General features: G+C 40.0%; 1 protein-coding gene across 3 annotated transcripts in view; it reads left to right on the forward strand.

Moving 5' to 3' along the window:
• ZNHIT6 (zinc finger HIT-type containing 6) overlaps positions 1-17157 on the forward strand; it is a 67959-nt gene extending 50802 nt beyond the window's left edge. For all 3 annotated transcript variants that reach the window (XM_030572151.1, XM_030572153.1, XM_030572152.1), the window contains exons 9-10: positions 10369-10493; positions 16110-17157. In XM_030572151.1, coding sequence (XP_030428011.1) covers positions 10369-10493; positions 16110-16195 — 211 coding nt within the window. In that variant the 3' untranslated portion in view covers positions 16196-17157. The remainder of the gene's footprint in view (positions 1-10368; positions 10494-16109) is intronic.
• Positions 17158-20943: the final 3786 nt, after the last annotated feature.

Here is a 20943-nt window from a genome sequence, read left to right on the forward strand (position 1 = left end):
CCAGTGGATGGCCGACAAACGCAGGCCTCTTGGCCTAGAGTGGTGGGGTGGCAAGGGATAGAGGGGCCTAGGCCCACCTGACTCCATTGGGCCCCAGCCCAGGGCCCTAACAGTGGCAGAGCATTCCGTCACTGGGTCAACACAGAATCCAGCCACAACACACTAACCAGGTCTCCAGCAGCAATGCAGCCAGATTGGGTCACTTCCTACCATTCCTTTGAGGTGTAACTGGATCCGCAGGGGTCCTTTGTTTCCTCAGGGTAGAAGGCCAGTGACTCTTCAGTGCCTGGGTCAGTGGACAGCGCCAGCAGTTCTGTCCTGTCCTCGGTTCAGCAGGATTCTACTACAGTCTGTCAGCCTGGGAATGGGCAAGAGGTGCCTGTTCTCTGGCAATTGCAGCACTACTGAACTGCAGGACCCTCCCTTCATACTTCCTGTTCCACCTCCTGACTTCCGGTGGGATGGGTGTGCAAGCATGGCCTGGCCTTGCCCACCCTGGTTCAGTGTGTGGACTCTCCCTGTCTGACTCAGTGGAAGGCCGCTGTGCCTCACTACATAGATTAAAAAGTGTCCCTACCTGTCTGTTTTCCACTGGATCTTTCTTCATTCTTGCCTCAATCATTCAATTTTATTGTAACTGTTAGAATATTATTTTACATGTTTCTATCACTTCTGATTCCAACTGTACTTTGATTTCCATAGTCAAAGGCTCATTGATACAAAAGAGAGGAGATATGGCTTGCTGTAACTGTGTCTTCAGCAGGATCTATATTTTCTGAAGGTTCTGAAGGTATTTCTGTGACTGAAATTATCATTACATAGTCTGAAGAACTTAATCTGAATGTAAAGAAAAGGATGATGCTATTCCTCTTCTGTTCTGTTGTTCCATTCGGTATTTAATAGGTGGAGAAAAATATGCACTTTTTATGCAGATGGGTAAAGTTGGATGGTGAGGTACATGTGTAACATGCTTGTGAAGTAGGTTACATCTCCCTCTATAGTCGTCCAGGCAATGACCCCCTACTGCTGTTTTCAGCTACTGAAGTTACTCCTTTAGTTCAAGTGGTACAGGTCTTTGCTTTTGTGCTGAGAATCCCAGGTTCAAACGCTGCATAAAGTTGCTGTACACAAAATTTTGTGCCTGAAGGATATAGAATACTGACTTAAAAGATCCGCTCTGTGGATGATCCTCATTTAATGATGAAATGAGCTGAATTTTAAAAACTTCTCTTGAAATAGTTATAAAAGTTACAGTTGGTTCTTGGCAAGATTTTTGGACCAACTGATTGACAGTGGAAGCAGCGGCGGCTCCAGGCACCAGCACTCCAAGCGCATGCCTGGGGCAGCAAGTCGCAGGGGGGCACCCTGCCAGTCCCTGTGAGGGCAGCAGTCAGGCAGCCTTCGGTAGCTTGCCTGCGAGAGATCTGCCAGTCCCGCAGTCTCAGCGGCAATTTGGCGGCGGGTATGCCAAAGTTGCGGGACCAGTGGACCTCCTGCAGGCAAGCTGCCGAAGGCTGCCTTGGGGTGGTGAAAAAGCTAGAGCCGCCTCTGAGAGGAAGGCAGTGTGTTCTAACACCTTATGTATACTAGGACTTTTTCCCTGAAATTTCCCATCATTGCAGTAGTGGGAGTGCTAGTGTACGTGAGGAGCTGGCAGCCCCCGAGTTGTCTATACCTGTACTTAGGAGGGATAGATGACATAATGGTTAAAATGCCAGAGCTGGACTACACTCTCAACAGTATTAGCACAGGTAGATCTGTACATGTGTTAACAGCAAGGGGGAAAGTTTAGAGAGAGACTAGTGTAGATACAGCCTAAAAATGCTCACAACGTAGAGGTTCACAAATCTGTAATGAAATAAACTACTGAATTAAAGGTGATGCCAATATATTTTTAAATATTAGTGTAAATTACATTTTCATTTGTAAACTTAATTGCCTTGAACTTACTTTCACTTTTCAAAAAGTATTGTTCAATTTAAAAACGGGTTTTTGTATTTGTGTTAAAGATAAGTTTATGGGGAAGGGATGTTAATCAAAAGGTAGTTTCATGGTGGGAGTGTTCCTTTTAAAGATTTACTTTTTTCCTAGTTTTTCAGAGTTCAGATTGATATTCTTAAAATTTGCGCATTTAAAATTTTGACAGAACTTGTAAATACAAAGCTAAAGAATTTTATGTAGTTTCAAGGAAAAATGTATTCCCAATCCAAAAGTAAATTTTCCTCTCTCATCTAATTCAGAAGTGTATTTCACTACTTCCATGTTCACCAAATCATAACCACACAAAGGGTTTATTCACCACTTAGGAATGAAAGTCCATCTGTTAGTTATTATCTTCGCTGTGCTACAGCACTTCAGAATGAGTGCTTCGGAGAGATCTTGTAAGTGCTGTCTTTGAGGAAAATACAGGCATCCAGAAAAGGGTAAAATCCTGCAGTCTTTTGTCAGGAAAATTCCATTTACTTCCCAGAAGTTATTGGGAGTTTGCCTGAATAACGATTCTAAGATGGGGTCCAAAATTGTAGTGTCTCATGCCATCAATCTATTGTGTCTTAATTATACTAATAATACCTCTGTTTCCATTTAGGGAAGCTCAATCTCAACAAAATATTATGGGGGGAGAGGGCTTTGCCTCAGGACTACCATCTTAAAATCTGGGTAATGATCAAATGTGATGGTTAGTGCAAGAAAATTTTTAGAAGTGTGAACTTTTTTTAAATGTTATGATTTATCTATCAGAGATTGTTTCCGATATGACAGTTTTCTGTCCTACAACTAGAGTTCTATGAGTTCCAGAAATCACATGAGAATTTCAGTTTTATCTTTAATCTGAGATTGCAGCAAAAATCAGAGTTCCTGTGGATGATGTAGGGGGAGACCTGATCTTAGCAGGGAATTTCCTGTTGTTTGAAACCAGTGCAGACAGTTATACCACTGAGATGATAGCTGTAGGCTTCAGTGGAGGGGGTCTTATTGCAATAGCCTAAACAAATGTAATGTTACTATCTACAGAAGGAGGTTGAATATTTTTGTCTTCCTGCAAGATGGAAGAATGGTTGCAGGGTGCAGAACTGTAGATTCTTCTTTGTGCGGTAGTCCCTATGGGTGGGTATTCCAATGTGAGTGAGCATACCACAAATTTTTTTCACTAGAAGCATCCCCTGATCTGCTCCTGCACATCTTCATGTTCCAAACAGAGGGCATTAGAGGAAGTATGCACGCCCGTCCCCTTTTGGGGTTGTGATACCACCATGGTTACAGCCTACCTGACTATCCCTAGGCTGAGAGCAACACAGCCCAATGGTTGGAGTCAGTGCTGCTGCCATAGGGATAAGGGCTGTGTGGCCTAATAGCCAAAATCAGTATGGCTGCTCTTGTATTCAGGGCAGTGAGACCTAGTAGTCAGAGTCTATACAGCTGTCCTTGGGGATCAGGGCTGTGCAGCTTAATAGCCAGAGTCACTATGGCTTCCCTGGGGATAAGGACTGTGTGGCCTAATGGCCAAAGTCAGGGGCCACCACTGTGGGGGTGATAGCTGGGGTAGGGAGACCACCTCCACTGGGTCTCGGTCCAGTGCCCTGTCAGCAGCGAGTATGGTCACCATTCAGTCAACAAGGACCCTACCACAGCATGCTGATCTTCCTCGGATGGGAGATACCACTCACTCTGCCTCCCTGGGCCACTTCCTGCTGTGTCTGCTGAAGCCGGGTTCTGTATATCATCGGGGTCTCCAAGCTCCTTGGTGTAGGTAGTGCTCTGGGAGTCCGACTCTGGTTGGCCGGCCATAGGTGAAAGGTCTCTGGTCTGGTCCATGGGAACTCTGGTTCCCACAGTCAGATGCTGGAGCCTCCACCAAGCATCCTCCCTCCTCTGTGCTCAGCCTAAAATGAGCTGGGGTGCTCCATTTTATACTGAGGCAGCAGTTGGAGCATGCCCAGCATGGTCTGTGGGGTGGGACTTCCATCACCCAGAGCAGGACTTCCACCACCCTTTCTTGCCTACTGCAGGGTATGCAAACCTTGTCACAGGTTAGAGTGACTGCCTCCCCAGTTACTTTCTACTGTTCTAACCCTCATTGTCCATAGCTTCACTAACCTTCCTGCTTCTAATCTAGGTGTGTGTTTTTTCTGTAAATAGTGTACCCTTTGTATAGTTACAGAAGTTTTACTAATAGGTAGGTAGTATTTTGCTGTCTGGGGGGTTCACCCTCTTTTACACCACCACCATTTGGTTCTTAGGATGCCTAAAATTTCAGGCTTCATGTCCTGCATGGCGTGCCCCTGGATCATCCCAGTGAGTGACCCCCATGATTCAGGATTATATTGCCTTGGAGAATCCCACATTCCCTCTAAATGCAATATTGGTTGTTCCTTTCCACCCTGAATCCAGCAATCCCATGAATTCCAGTTCTGAAGACACTTGATGGAATGGTCTATGAAAGCCCAGTCCAACCCTGGGTCAGTTGATCTTCACATATACACCCTGTACATCAGCTGGAGGTACATGTTAACACCCCTGCTGGCCAGACACACCCTCGCTTTGGGCCATCAGAGACCAGGCCCAAGGACTCTTAATAGTCAATGGCAGGAGGGTAAGGAGAAACACTCTTATAAGAAGCAGGCAAAATCTTCTCCCAAGGGTTCCAAGAAGATGACTGCCTTCCTTGCATCCTCCAAATCTAATGAGACTCTGCATCCTGGTACAGACATATCAGGGGCTCACAGAGAGCATGGATCTGAACTGCCAAGAGCTGCCCCAAAACTGCAGGTCATGGAAGGGGAAGGAAATGAGTGGGAGGGATAGCTCAGTGGTTTGAGCATTGGCCTGCTAAACCCAGGGTTGTGAGTTCAGTCCTTGAGGGGGCCATTTAGGAATCGGGGGCAAAAATCTGTCTGGGGATTGGTCCTGTTTTGAGCAGGGGATTGGACTAGATGACCTCCTGAGGTCCCTTCCAACCCTGATATTTAATTAAACAAAAAAGACAACCTGGCAGCAGCAAGAAAAAGAAGGGAAGGATTACCAGCTGCACCAATAGTATAGGAAGAAATACTTGATAGTAGTGACATTCACATCCCAGCCTAATTCAGCACCATCTGCCCAACCAAAAGGCAGAAGCCCTTCCCATTACCCACCCATCAGACCCTGGTTGCTATGCTTGAGGACTTGGCTCTGTATTCCAACCCAGTCACTGATACTGGTGGAATCAGTGGTCTGTAGGTAGATATCCACAACATCATTGCCCCATTTTACAGTATTGTCCACTAACTGAGGTATATGGTGCCAACAGCTATGCCAGTGGAATCTGGAGATTCATAATCCTATGATGAGGTAGAGGCTGAGATAGCAGCTGTGAGGCTATTCATTGCTACCCAACAATTTCTGCCAATCTCAAGACCTCCTGAGGAGCATTGGGGAGTCACTCCAGATTCCCCTGGAGGAAATCCCGGACTCCACTGACAAGTGTTAGGGACTGCAGTCTGGAAGATGCCCATCAAAGTATCACTTCTGATCAATGAAGCTATATTGGAGTCCATCAAGACATTCTGCATACCCCAGCCACCTGTGCCCCAACCCTTAAAAGGTGTACCATTTAAGGGGGTGGAATATTTGTTTTCACACACGCACCCCAAATCTCTGGTAGTTCAGACTGTCACTGAGTGCATCAGACTGAGACAGCCTAATTCTGTTCCTTCCAACAAGGATGCCAAAAAGTAGACCTCCTTTGGAAGAAAATTTCTCCTCCACTAGCCAACAGTTTTGCATTGCAAATTATCAGGCATTGATTTCTAAATACAACATTATTAATTACAACAAATTGTCTGAGTTTACCAACAAAACTTCCACAGTAACTCGGACCACAATTTCAAGACATCATTGACAAGGATCAGCTGACAGCCAGGTCAGCCTCCAAGCTTCAGTTGATGTCATGGACACAGATCTGTGGTGACTTCAGTTTTCATGATACGGGTTTCATAATTCTAATCCTCTGGGTTTCCCAAAGAGGTTCAGGCTAGTGTGAAGGGCAACAATCTGTTAGTTAAAAAAATGGATGACTTTGCACACCCTATGGACTCCCATGCAACTCTCTTCTCCTTGGGTATTCACACTCCAGCGCCTTGGAGAAGGTGCTCCAAACCAACCCATGTAAGCAATGCACTGTTCCATGGCCTTTTTACCATCACAGAGCACATGAGCCCCCTGGAAATGCCAGAGGGTGCAGTGCAGCAGACAGAATGCCCTGCCCTCATCCTCTCCACACTCACAGCTTCCTTCCAAGAGATCATTTTGCTGGGACCCTCTGAAAGCTGCTAGCCATAAGAACATAAGAATGGCCATATGGGTTCAGACCAATGGTCCATCTGGCCCAGTATCCTGTCTTCTGACAGTAGCCAGTGCCAGTTAGCTCAAAGTGAATGAGCAGAAAAGGGCAATTATCCCCTGTCGTCCAGTCCCAGAATCTGGCAGTGAGTGACTTATTGATACCAAGAGCATGGGGTTGTGTCCCTGACCATCTTGGCTAATAGCCATTAATGGACCTATCCTCCATGAACTTATCTAATTTTTTTTGAACCCCATTATAATTTTCACCTTCACAATATCCCCTAGCTATGAGTTCCACAGGTTGACTGTGCATTGTGTGAGGAAGTACTTCCTTTGGTTGTTTAAACCTGTTGCCTGTTATTATTGGGTGACCCTAGTTGTTCTCTTACGTGAAGGGGCAAATAACATTTCTTTATTTACTTTCTCCACACTGTTCATTATTTTATACATCTGAATCATATCCACCCTCCATTGTCTCTTTTCCAAGCTAAATAGACCCAGTCTTTTTAAACTCTCTTCATATGGAAGCTGGTCACAACCTTAATATTTTTTGTTGCCTTTCTCTGTACCTTTTCCGTTTCTAATATGTCTTTTCTTGGAGATGGGGTGACCAAAACTGCAAAAGTATTCAAGGTGTGAGCATACAATGTTTTTATATATTGGCATTATGGTATTTACTGTCTTATTATCAGTCCCTTTCCTAACGATTCCTAACCTTCTGTTAGCTTTTTTTACTGCCACTGTACATCGTGCAGATGTTTTCAGAGATCTAGCCACAATGACTCCAAGATCTCTTTCTTGAGTGGTAATAGCTAATTTAAACTCCATCATTTTTGGAAAACATAATTGGAATTATGTTTTCCAATGTGCATTACTTTGCATTTGCATTTATCAACATTGAATTTCAACAGCGATTTTGTTGCCCAGTCACAGAGTTTAGTGAGATCCCTTTGTAATTCTTCAGTCAGCTTTGGACGTACAAAATTACTCAAGATAGTTATCATCTGCAAACTTTGCCACCTCGCTGTTCACCCCTTTGTCTTGACCATTTATAAATATGTTGAACAGCACTGGTCCCATTACAGATTCCTGTGGGACCTGCTATTTACCTCTCTCCATTCTGAAAACTGACTATTTATTCCTACCCTTTGTTTCCTGGCTCTAACCAGTTACTGATCCATAAGAGGACTTCCCTTCTTATCCCATGACTGCTGGTACTGAAGTTAGGCGTACCAGCTTGTGATTGCCCTTACCAAAATGGCTACTATCTACCATTGTCCCAACAGAGCTGAAACTACAAGCAGCCCCCCGCCAAGTTGGCAGCCATCTACCTACAGCCTTTACCAGGTGGTAGTGAAGCTGTACTAAGTGGGACAGAATCCAGGCTTCCCTCAGCTTATTGACCATTTGAGATCTGGGCAGAAGACGGGGGGGAGGGGAAACAATGCAATGTGTGGGGCAAAGAATGACCCAGGGTGGAGAGTCATCATCTTAGCATATGCGCAATGTGTTCAGGTGGCATGTAACCAGGAATCATTACCGAATTTGGTCTGCTGATTGGATCATTAGCTTCCCTGGCCCAAGTCTGGTACTGATGGAGAGTGTGACATGAATGTTGATCCATGCCCCCCAGGGTGGGGAGTAAGGGCAGGGAATCAGAGAGGTGTGTAGGAGAAGTCGGGAATATGCGGAAGTGAACACAATGGGTGGCTAGAACAATGAAGGGAAAGCTAGTAGAGAATGTGGATGTGGGGTGTCTGTGGAGACAAGGGAACATGATGGGATAGGCAGGGAGATTGAATATGGTGCCAGATAATGAAGCTTTGTTTATAACAGCAGGCTTTAACCACAGTTTCTGAAACAGTACTGAATGTTGTTTTTTCCTGTCTACATATGCAGTTCAGCAGTGTTCCATACCAGCTCAGATGCACCCCTTGCTGACATTTGTTGTCAGTACGGCTGTCAGTGATTTAAAAAAATTAATCATGATTAATCACACTGTTGAACAACAGAATACCATTTTATTTAAATATTTTTGGATGTTTTCTACATTTTCAAATATATTGATTTCAGTTACAATACAGAATACAAAGCATACAGTGCTCACTTTATATTTGCAAGTATTTGCACTGTTAAAAAAAAAACTAAACTTCTATATACTTTCTGTAATTCTTCCTGTCTATCGCCAATAACATTTACTTTAACAAAACCAAACTGTGGTTCAGTGATCTAACACTTTAATAATTTACAATCATAAAATAGTTTAAAGTACAAAGGTTTTATGCTATGCCAAACTGGAGACTAAAGCTGTTTTGTCTAAAACATGAGATAATGGAAAGTGTATTGTGGCATGTGAATTACTTTAGCCTCTTTGAGGTAAATGTTTGCTTAACCAGAAAAGAATGTGTTGAGGTCCTTGCCAAAGGAAAGGTATTGCTATACTTTAAATGCAAAGTACTGTAAGTAAGCCAGTAAATGTTTCTGTTTTAATCCACAAGTTATGAAAGCATTCGTTGAATAAGAAATTTAATATATTGTTATCCTTTTTAAAGGGTTTAAGAAAGGACAGGTAATAGTTACTTTGGGTCAAGAGAAACATGAAATCAAATATTTTCATGATGGTTGAAGTTTAATAAGGGGTGGGGGGCGGGGGAAATAGCTATTGTTTACATGAAGTTTCCTTCAAAGCCAGAAAACTCAATTCCTAGCTTACCTTCAGTATTTCTTTTGTCTGGTGGCTTCTGAGATGTACTGTTCTTAGTCACGCATTACTGTAAATAGTCAAGTGTATCAATAACTACTCGCATCCATGAAATGTGGTTATTGGTAAAGAATAACTATACAGCATGTTAAAAAAAAAAACTGAGTGAAGAGCAACTAAGGGAAATGTCCCCCTTGTATATAAAATTTATTTTGTATCTAAACTTTATTTGCCTTTAACTGATTCAGTAGTTTAGTAGTAATTTAATAATCCTAATTTCATAATCCTAATTTTAGTTTCAAAACAGGAGTCACGTCACTCAGATCACATTGTAATAGTAGCTGAGCATCTGTTAGATGTTGCAGTTATATTAAGTATTAGAAACAGGGTTTGCATTGTAGAAAACAATTGAAAATTCTTTCCCCCCCAACACCAGCATCCAGCTTATTTTGGTTTGGAGATTTATAAAGACCAGAGAGGATAGGGTAGTTTTATAATGTAATTGTAGGGAATATGCTCAGTTGACTTTTTATTACTGTGGCATAACTTTTGTTACGTAAAGCTGATGTCTGTACTGGCTCCGAATATATCCTTCCTGGAGGGTGAAAAGGCTTCCTTATATGGAAAAGGCCTGCTGTCCAAATCACGTGACCCTGGCAGAACACAGGAATAAGTGGAGTTTTCTGCTGGGAGTTGTGTTCGCAGCTGATGCTGTGAGGAGGGGGTTTGGCTGAGGAGTAAATGGCAAGATTATGCCATTTTTCAAAGCATGATTCACATAATGGGGATCATACATTGTCTAAATTGTGTCCAAGCAGTTTTACCTTTACAAGATAGGTGTAAATGCCTTCAATATAAACTTGTTCTGACAGTTTGAGCCTATATGATCTTTGCTACCTGTCTAATAAACTATTGACAATTAAAAAGCAAGTATGTTAAACTAATATTCAATGTTAAGCATGTAAATTAAACCTTTAATATTAGAGCCTTAAAGCATGAAAAATTATGATTACATCTGTTTATTTACTTAGCATACTATAATGGCAACTAGTACAGGAAAACAAATTGTACACTGAGTTTTTTTTTTATTTAATTCAAAATCAGGTTTTAGTCCTCTTAATCTTTAGAGATACCTATATTTCGCTTATTCCTATATTTTTAGGATAAAGTTTGTTTATTTGATCTAGATGGATAGTAACATTGGCTTGTAATTAAAGTGGTTTCCAATTGAAAATTAGTCTTACCAAGATGAACTAATTATTATGTTCATTTCTGGAAATAAGAAAATGCATATTATATCCTCGATGCTATAAAAGTTAAAATAAACTTTCAATTATTTTTTTAAGCTATGATGAACTGCATACCAGTAAAAGCCTTCTAGACAATTTGAAAGACAAGGTAGTAATTGAGTACCCAACATTACTTGTGGTATTAAAGAAACTCAAGAATGATATGGGAGTTCTTGGCCAAGGTAAGCATAAATTTATTTCCTATTATGCTAGATATTTTAGCTGAATAACAATAATTAAGGATACATCCCTTATTAATCTCAGGAATGTACAGTATGTTTTGTATTTGCCTCTAAATTTAAAATATTGACAGAAAAAATCTATTACAGATTTTGTGAATGCTCTGCTTTAATTCCTTTAGGTAGATGGCTTAAATTTTGTGCTTACTATGTTTACTAGTTTTTAGTATATCTTATGTAGTGTAACCATAGCAATAAAATAATTTTTGGACTTTTTTCTAGTCTTATTTATTACATTTCATGGGTAGCAAAACTGTGCAACACTTGTTGGCCTTAAGGACACAATTTTGCGTAATTTCCCAGTGTAGTTTTTCCTCACATTGGACAATTAATTGACATTACAAGTTCGAATGCCTACCACATAATTCAGAAGATGGAGTTTCAATGGGCTTAAAAGAGCTACATTATCTTTCCAAAGTAGCTTGTTGTGAACACCTTTTGATAGTTAGTTTAATAAAAGAGGAAAATTCACATTTTGCACTGAAAACTTCAAAGGAAGTTTTCATTTTTATTTTTTAATTTTTACTACAAAATTTTTTTTTTGTTCTACTCCACTTCAAACTGCCACTAATAGAAGGGGCACAACTTTTGGAAGAAGGGTGACTAGTTAAGGTGCTCATCGCATCATTTTTAGTGATGCTGATGATAAGTGAGGCACAGGCATTTTGTCTTCTGCTCTACAGGAAAGACAGGGAAGTGGTATCTAAAGCTGCCAGTACAGAAATGTGGGCTGCCTGTTTGAAAGCTAGAAGGTTGAAGTTGCCATCTGGTTGAGAGGAACTTGCTTCCTATTTATACAGCTGATTTAGAAATAAGTTACTGTGCGACAAAAAGAAGTACAAAATGGATCCAGAAAGACCCCAAAGGCACAAAAAACAGAGAACAAGGAACTGTGCTGGTATTGGGAATCTAACTAGAAGAAATACAATGGGTAACAATAACATGTGCTTCCTAATTGGTGCATCAACTCAGAGAGCTTGTAGGTGAGCTGGAAGATCAGGAATGTCAGCACTAGGAATTGAGTATTCAAGCATTGCACCAAAGTAAGCTCCAACAATCCAGTCTGTAATATTGACAGAGCTCTGTGGAGAAACTCCCAAATAGGTTTGCAGCAGAAATTTCTTGGCAGTCTTAATCACGGCTCTACCTAGATTCGGAATTGGACTGGAGAAAACACTGACTTGTATACCATAGGAAACAGTCCTGCAGTAGCTGAGGAGGATGGTATAGCCTTATTGATGGATTGGTGATTGATTAATCTTTTAAACCGCAGTGATCAATAAAGATTTAGTCTCTTGAGGGCTACAGCATCAGGAGTATTACTATCGGTATCATTAGAATAAGGGATCCTAGAAGCACATGAGAAGCAATTTGCAAGTTATCACAAGTCCCTTTATGAACAAATCCACTATGCAGATAAACAGTCCCACAAATGTTGAAGTGCAATAGCGGATAATGTCTGCAAAGTGTTTAACCGTATGAGTGGCGTCACTCACATCTGATCTCCTGCTGGGGGACCTTGGAGTATCAGTCTTTATCTTCCTCTGCATCATCATTGTCACCTGGGGTTCTCATCCTGACATCTCCCTCTACATACCCCACTCCCCAGCACACAGGCTGGACAACACCCTTTTTTCCCCGAGTTATGCTTACACCTGCTAAGGTTTATATATAAGGATTCCAAGCCTTTTTTCTTCAGCGGGGAGTGAAAGTATGGATAATTTAGGGGTGCCCCATCTCTCATTGGCACCACCGTTAGTTCCCCTTGTTCTCATTAACACCTATGTAAATGAGTTACCATAACAACTTGAGGTTATTACAGAATACCCAAAAATGTTACTATCAGACATCTTGTGGTATTAACTGGTACATAGCCATGTATTTGCCAGTTGATTGCTGAATAGTTTCTGGACCATCAGCACTTAATCCATCTTTTACCATAATTTTAATCTTTACTAGTAGAGGGTTATCTCTGAGTAAACTAATCATACCAACCTATTTCAGGCCTAAGGCGTTGTGTGACTGAGTATTTTACAGGCCTGAGACTTGAAAGGCTTGTGTTACAATATTAATTAATATTTATATTTCACCTCTCTATCTTAAATATACTTGACTTTTAACCACTGTTCTGTCTGGATTATAATGAATGATCCTGCTAGATTACCCTCTCTTAAAGAAAGGGATGGGATCCTTTCCAGCTGACCTTGAGAGCTTCTGATAAACGACAGAAACTCTCACTTCTCTTGAGAAGTAAGGCACCACATCAGAGGGTGAGACTGAAGTCTGTCTTGCAACTACATCCACAGATGTTCACTCCAGGAGGAAAAGCAGACACGTTAGACTTACTGGAACATTTCCACTCAATGAGAAACTTTGTCTTCGTCTTATCCAGTTGGCTTGAGCTGAGCCCTTCCCTGTTGAACGGGACCCCTATGTGGTAATAACTGGCATGAGAGAATTCGTTCTAAAATTCAATTCTAAAAACCAAGTCTGAATAGGGTTGACGTCATTAAACTTATTATTGCCTGATGAGCTATTATGGCAACTGCCTTTGAGCTTATTATCCAAATAAAGTATTGAAAGAAATTCTAACCTTTGTACTGCTACTGCTTCTCTAACTAGTTGGTTCCATAAGAACTCAGAGTCGAGGACTGGAGCAAAGGGAAGAGAAAACTGATGTTGGCCAGAAACCTGAGGAAATGTTGAGGAATGTGTTAGAGATGTGCAAATAAATGTCTTCAAGACAGTGACCATCTATTGCAGGGTTTGTTCAAAAAGATGCTCTCTTAAAAAGCTTATATTCACTAAATCTTGACACCCATTTCCGGTTTAGCAAACCATAAATTTGCTTAGTCTTTTTATGGCTGTTAATATAGTGTCATGGGTTTGCATAAAAATTCAAGAATGCCGTCCCCCTACTGTAAGTTTACAAGCAAGATTAGACATAGCATAGCAAAAGATTGTATACTAAAGGGTAAAGGTTACAGTATGGAAAGATCATGCTGTTTTTACCTTTGCACATCTTATTAGTTAATATGTCTTTTTTGTTTTTTAATAATGCTCTTAAGCTATGTGCTCAGTTTGGGCTGTATGGCCTGCAGGGCCTTCTCTGTGCATACTAAAGGACTTTCCTTTATATCCAAGCAAGCTCCTTCTCACCTAGTGGGTGGAAGGGAGAGGTTTGGAAAAACACCACTCTAACACTTGTTCTAATTTAAATGTAAAAAAAAAAGCAGTGTTTGATTCAAATATCCCTTTTTAAAATGTGACTATATATAATTTCGGTGTTTTGAAGAATCCTGAAACTGCCCAGGAAGTGGAGTTAGGCTTGAAGGAAAATTATCATAACTTTTGAAGCCAACTACATTATTCGATTATTAAGACTTTTTAAAAGCAGAGTTCACCTCATAAAAGATTCAGGTGCAACCTCTTTTTGTAATGGACTGGAAATCTGTTGAAATATATATAATAAAAAAAATGTCCCCAAATATACACAATAAGGAGTAATCCATTCAAAGATTGTTAACCAAAAGTCTCTCTAGTTTCTGTTCATTATCACCAGTACCATAACAATCATAGCTTTCATTAAACAGAGTCTTATAATGGGAAGTGTTGGGTAACCTTAATAGGTAATACTACCAACCCCACCCTTAATAAACAATATACTATTTTTAACTGAGTGAAAACAATGTACACTGTCCATTGAAGTAGTAGTAACAAAGTTGTAACAAAGCAGAAGTAAACTACTATTCAAACTTTAAGCCCATTGAGCATCTTCGTGTCAGAAGTTTGACAGACTATTTTCTATAAAGTTATGATGCCTGACTTGCGTAAAGAAAAAATACAGATACTCTGCTGTCAACACACAGGGTCAGTCATGGGTCAAGTACACAGGGAATTACAGACATTTTTTCAAGACTGAGAGGCAAAAATGGTCCTCACTTTATGCATTAACTCAGTACATATCTGGCATATAAATCTTAATTGATTATACACTAGATTAAATGTAGACAAAATGTGACCTCTGATGTTTCTGGGTGAAATGCTTCTATTTTCTTGACCAGATTCCAATGAAATTGTACAGGTGCACACTATGTTCCATGTATTATCTGTGCTTGCCAGCTGCAGAATTTATCTTGACAACATAATAATGATGCTCCATTAGCTCCTGCTTCATAATATTTCATTATTAAAGAGCAACTGACACCATATGTCCAGAAAACCTATTTGAATTAATCACTGATCAAACATTGAAAATACCAATGGGGGAAGGGGAGGCTGATGTGTGTGTCTATCTTAGCCTTACTTTGCTCTAGCTGTAGTTTGTTTAGGTTTGGCAGAATTTGATTCTTAATATTTTTTTTATAATTTTGATGGATAATATTTTTAAGCATTTTCACTTTGTACTCATTTTAATTTTCACAGTTGTGGGAAATTATGGGGAATCAGGCAGTAGTAGGTGGTCAGATAATTATTTAATGACAATATGCTGAGACTCAAAAAGTTAAATCTTTATAACAGTTAAAACATCACGTTAAAATATACAAAGCAAATATCTTTACTTTCTAATAATGTCAAGCATTTTTCTTACTTTGCCTATCTGTAGCTTTTGATTATTTTGGATGAAAATACTGTTTTTTGTGTGCACCATGAAATCCAAAGTTTGACCATAAAAAGCAAATTCTTTGCTGCAAACTGCTGGCATCTGATGACCTCATCTTGGGATGGTAGGAGCATAGGCACTGGAACTAGGAGTACTAGGAGTGTTGCCGAACCGCCTGGCTTGAAGTGGTTTCCATCATATCCAGGGTTTACAGTTTCATTCAATGGCTCTCAGTACCTCTACTATACAAATTGTTCCAGCATCGCAGGGTAGGAATCAGTACCTGCTGAGTCAGGAAATAAATATGTGTGAAGGCCAGATTGGAAAATGTGTGCTGCATAATGTGATATCATTAAGACAGTGTAGATCTGTCCTAAAGCTCTGGGCATCCTGAACCCATAACATCATCATCTTTGACTCTCAGGATTCTGTAGCCTTGCCTAATCTTTAGGAGTGAAACATATAAACACAGCACATTGTGTGCATCATATCTTAATTTTCCAACAGGAAACTAGCATGTCTCAAGAGTTCCCTCTTAATCAAAATGCTAACAAAACTTCAAATAATTGATACTGCATTTCTTTTGGCTTATAAGTATGTGGCAGCCTAGAAAGCAGTATTTCAAAACAAATCAGCTGAGGGAATGAGCCAAACTTCAGTGGATAGAGGAGAAAAGTCACATGGAGGCAAATGCACTCTGCCTTTATTGCTAAATGTAAAGAAATCTATAAGCACTCTTGCTCTGTCCCACGATAGTGAGATTCTTCTTGATGCCACCAGTTTGTGTTCATAACCTCACTGTGAAATGATCATTCAAGAAAATAATCACTGTTATTGGAAAGCAGAAATATAAAGTGTTCTTTCTAGAACACCCATACTCTACCATGAGCAAATAAATGAAAAAGTGTTGTAATAATGGTCTCCTCTTTTTTTTTTTTTTTTTATGCCCCCCTCAGATGCTAGTGAATCCACTGGGGACTTGGACAGTGACAGTTCATCCCTCTCATCTGAGGAAGAAGGGGAAATCCGGGACAGTTCCTGAAAAATCTGTTTTGACAGAAGGGGGTGTGATCAGCTTCTTATACTTTTTTTTTTCTTCATTACATTTATTGTGATAGTTTTTTGTTTTAAGGGCAACATTTTCAAAACTGGATGCCTAACTTTAGGGTAAGTCCTAGCCATACGTTTTCCATAAATCAACGTAATAATATATATTTCAAAGGTACATTCAGCTTGTGCAGTAATCTTGGGTATCTAGCTTTTATCTTAACAACCCAGCTCCATATTTCTCAGAGCTTAAAAATCTGGCCATTTACTTAGGTGCCTAACTTCAGGCTCCTATTATTTTTAATAAAATCTTGACCTAAATGTTTTTCTAGTTGAATTTACTTTTTTACAGTATTTCTTTGCTGTGCTGAGCCTCTGTAGACACGGTCATAATTTCTTGTTGACTTTAATCTTCATTTGGTAACAATGTATGTGTTTAGTGTAGTAAATTTTAGTTTTTCATATTTAGGTGCATTGTGCAGGATCCAGTGAGAACATTTTTTTTTTTCTGGCTAGAGTAGTAGTGAGCTTTTCAATTGTTAGCATGATGTTGTTTTAAATCAGCAGAACTGAATAAATTCACTAACTGCAGGTAATGCTAATACATTTATGACTTATAAATATTTCTTATTTTGTGTACTTTTGTATTGTGATTTCATCTGTTGAAATCAGACATTGTAAATATTTCCTAGTTTTAATGGAATATCTTCTGAGAGTTATCTCTAATTTAAAATAAATAAAAGATGCTGCATAGAGATTCATGTAACACATCACCTGCAGGCAAGGAACATTTGCTGTGAAATTCTACAGCAGGCTGTGATTATCCCATAGTACACATCCATGTCATGAGTCACTTAATACCTTCCAGCCTGTTTTTTGGTTAGATCCCATGTCTATGGTATTTGCTGTAGGGGGACAGCACACATGGTTGGGGGCAATAAAGCACCAATATACCTACTTGGCACTATTAGTTTCAAATCATTATGGTCCAGCATAGTATTGGGGATCTGCACATGCAGGGCTGCTTGCAAGATCAGGACGTGTTTGTAATATACTTTTCATGTAAGTTCACAACTCAGCATTGTTAAATCCCTTAACTGCCTTCCAGTTTAAGATGACCCATGTGATAGGAACTTGGAAAGCCAGTCCTTGATTATTAGCACATAGTAGCCCTAATTCAGATTGAGATCTCATATCAGGCACTCCCAAACACACACAGAAAAACAGTCCCTGCAGAGGGCATACAGTCTAAATAGACAGGAAAACAGTGGCACAGAGAAGTGAAAGGACTGTCCAAGATCACATAGTGGATCCGTGGCACAGCCAAGAAGGGAACCCAGGTCTACTGACTCCCACTCCCATGTCCTATTTCACTGACCCGTGATGCTAGTCCTGCTAGCTCCTTACCCATCATGCTCCTCTCAGAAGCCTTTGGTAGCTCTGTCTGTGCAAGATGGTCAAGGTTAACCTGCACCTGATCAATTTTTCCACCAACATTCCTGGATATAAGATATGCTTTCATCACCTCATAGGAATCAGATATTCATCAAATGCACCATTCATTGGGTCACCCAGTTAATCAAGTGTTGAAGAGAGGGTTGATGCCTTGTTAGCACTGGACAGTTATAGGATACATGCCATTGTTTCTGACAATAACACCACATCTCCTTTCCCCAGCTGCCCCTCCCCTCACTCCATCAACCCCCATCACCTTGGCTCTCTAGCTGCTTTTAATGTGTGCAAGGGAATAGGTTCCTGTTCCCACTGTGGGGAGTCACATCTCTGACCCTTTCCTATGCCCTGGATTCTTGATAAATTCAAACAACCAAACTTCTTCCTGTCTGGTGACAGCATCCTGTGCCCTACTTTCTTTTTACAATTCATAGTAATAGAGAAAAATAATGCATGAAGACCAGCTAGTTTTTTACCCACTTTTACAAGGATTTTTGTCCATTGTTATAGATACTTCCATGTCACTTCACTTCAAATGAAATACTAGGTCTTTCAGAATCGCTGATTACTGCATTCAGGCTCAGTAGCCACAAGTTACTGAAAACAAGTTTTGCACCTGTTCACATAAATATGCGTTAGCAATAAACCTCTCATTTTAACTAAACAATATAACTGCCAGAGCTTATTTGATAGAAAATTAGTTTCATCTGTAGAAGATAGTGGGATTCCTGTTCTTAAGATTCATGGGATACAGTAGAAATTAGAATACCAAAGATATTAGCAAACCAGGCACTTCATCTGTGTATGATTAATGTTTGGCTGAGGCACATGGTTTTGTAGTAGATACAATTTGCATTACTCTTCTAAACGCTTGCTGTTTTTCATTAATTGTGCAGAAATGGCTCACCCTTATTTTTACACCAGTCCAATTTAAGCTCTTTTGTCACAGGCAAACACAACCCTGATTTGTTTTTAAGTGTAAATACTGTTAAATCTGCCTTTCAGATTGAAAGTATTCATTGCTCTAAAATGGTAAAATAAACATAACTTAGCATAATTCTTTTGGTTGTAGTTAGAAATGAAATTCATCAGAGCAAAGCTGCAAATCATCACCCAGGCTTTCGCCGTATAGATAGAATTAAATCTTAATTTTTAACAGGTGCATTTAGCATTGTTTTCCAGACTGCTTTCAGTCGTTTTCACCTGTGTTGGCAAAAGGGTGCTATCAATTTGAACAATGGGGATGACTCTGAATTTCCTCCATGACTAGTTCAAACACAGTTTAATTTCACCAATATTTGATAAATGTTTATTTAGAGGCAGATGTTTAACACAATGAAACAGTGGGTTACTGATGATGCATGAGTAGCTCCATTTTACACCCTGCATGGTCAAGGACAAATAGGACAAGCTCTTCCTAAGAGGCAGTGAAGCTAAGTGATAGGATTGGGTCTGCCCTATTACAGAACTCTGTTCTATTCCCAGTTTGTGGGACCTATATTTGGGAGAAGAGTCATTGCTTAATAATGAGTTGTAAAGAATACGACTTGTCAGCATAAAAAGTGAGTCTAGAATTCATGTTGTCTTGATTCCCAGTTATTGTCATTTGTATTTCTCTGCTCCAGGAGTTATCCCATTCCCAGACAGTGTGAAGACGGGAGGTTGCTGCCCATATGCTGCCACCAAAGGGGTAGATGAGGTTCTGAGGCTATATGCTGGGTCTGTGAGGGTTGTTGCAGTGGAGAGCAAACCAGTCTCTCCTAATACAGTACTGTAGTATGTTTGTACTAGAGAATTCTTGATACGATCAAGTGATGTGACTTTTATCAAACATACTCTAGGACTCTAGATAGCATAAAACATTTTAAAAGCCTGATTATGAATCGAATGGTCTGTGTGCACTGTGGGTGAAATTCATCTCCGTGCAGAAGGCCAGCACAAAGCCTATGCAACACTTAGTCCCTTCGGTGGGACTTAAGCTGTGCATAGTCCTGTGCTGGCTCTATATGTTTTATATGGAGGTATTTATACTCAAGGGCCTGATCCTGAAGGATGCTGCCTGTCCTCCACTGAAGTATGTAGGAGTTGAGTATGCTCAGCACCTTGCAACATGGGGCCCCCAAAGAGTAAATGTACAGCTGTGACAGTGTTATTCAATTCAAGCTGTTTGCTCGCAAACATTGCATTCTATCTTTTTAATTTCCAAACAATTTCCCGGAAAACACTTACCAAACGAAAAAAAAACATACACCATGAATTTGTATTTGTGTTGTTGCTATGGAATTTTAGTTCAACTGTATGCAGATGCAGATTCTGTTAATAAGGAAAAAGATGAACTGTGTACTCCAGTGAACAAAGATTACCCTATGTTTGTATTAGAATGTTGCTATGGTAGTGCATATGGTTTTGTTTGATAGAAATTCGCAGTGAAATGGAAGGAAATCATGTATGCAGGACAAACAAAAAAGAAATTGCAGCAAAGGAAGTTCAGTATAAATACTGAAAGTGAAAGAGCTGTCATAGATGATATATTAAATCCAGGAAAACATCACATATATAATGTAGACTTTTTCCTGCCAACTTTTTTGTAATTTGGTAACAGAACTGCACTCCCACTGTGTCACTGGCCTGTATGACTGATGGACAATGGCATAGTTTCTAATGATGTTTTTCTTGTTCTAGCTCATTTCCCATAAAAACTCTATTGATCATAATAGTTTTTATTGTGGAAGCAAAGCGCCGTTGGCTAAACTTACTTTTACCACTCTGTTAATTAAACCTGCTGAAAAGCCCATTACATTAGGTTAGACTGGAAGGACTTTTCAGCTGGCTTAATTGACATGGTGGTTAAAAGATCAGAAGCCACTGCAGCCTTTTCTATACCAGGGCTCCCATTGGTGCAGTGGAGCAGATTATATATATAAACTTTTGGTAAACTACTCCAGTGGAGGCACAGGCCAAGTGATGTTATGCTCTCACTCCTCAACGTATTACTTTCAGGTCAGGATGGATGCACGTTGGCTGGTGATGTGGGATAGCTTGCATGGAGATTTCATGTACTGTATCTGTACTGTGGATAAAATTAGATGTCAGCCAGGTTTGTCAGTCTGGCTTCTCTAACAATTTCTACACTTCATGTTTTCTTTTTTCACCATCTAAGAGAAGGAAAGTTCCTCCACAACATATGTATCACATTTTGCTCAGCACAATATTCCCTACGATCTCACAATGAGATGATATTGATACAGTCCTGTACACAGTGTGTGAGGGAGAGAGTGTAAATGGAGTTTT

Source organism: Gopherus evgoodei, chromosome 8 (assembly GCF_007399415.2).
Source record: "Gopherus evgoodei ecotype Sinaloan lineage chromosome 8, rGopEvg1_v1.p, whole genome shotgun sequence".
Lineage (NCBI taxonomy): Eukaryota > Metazoa > Chordata > Testudines > Testudinidae > Gopherus > Gopherus evgoodei.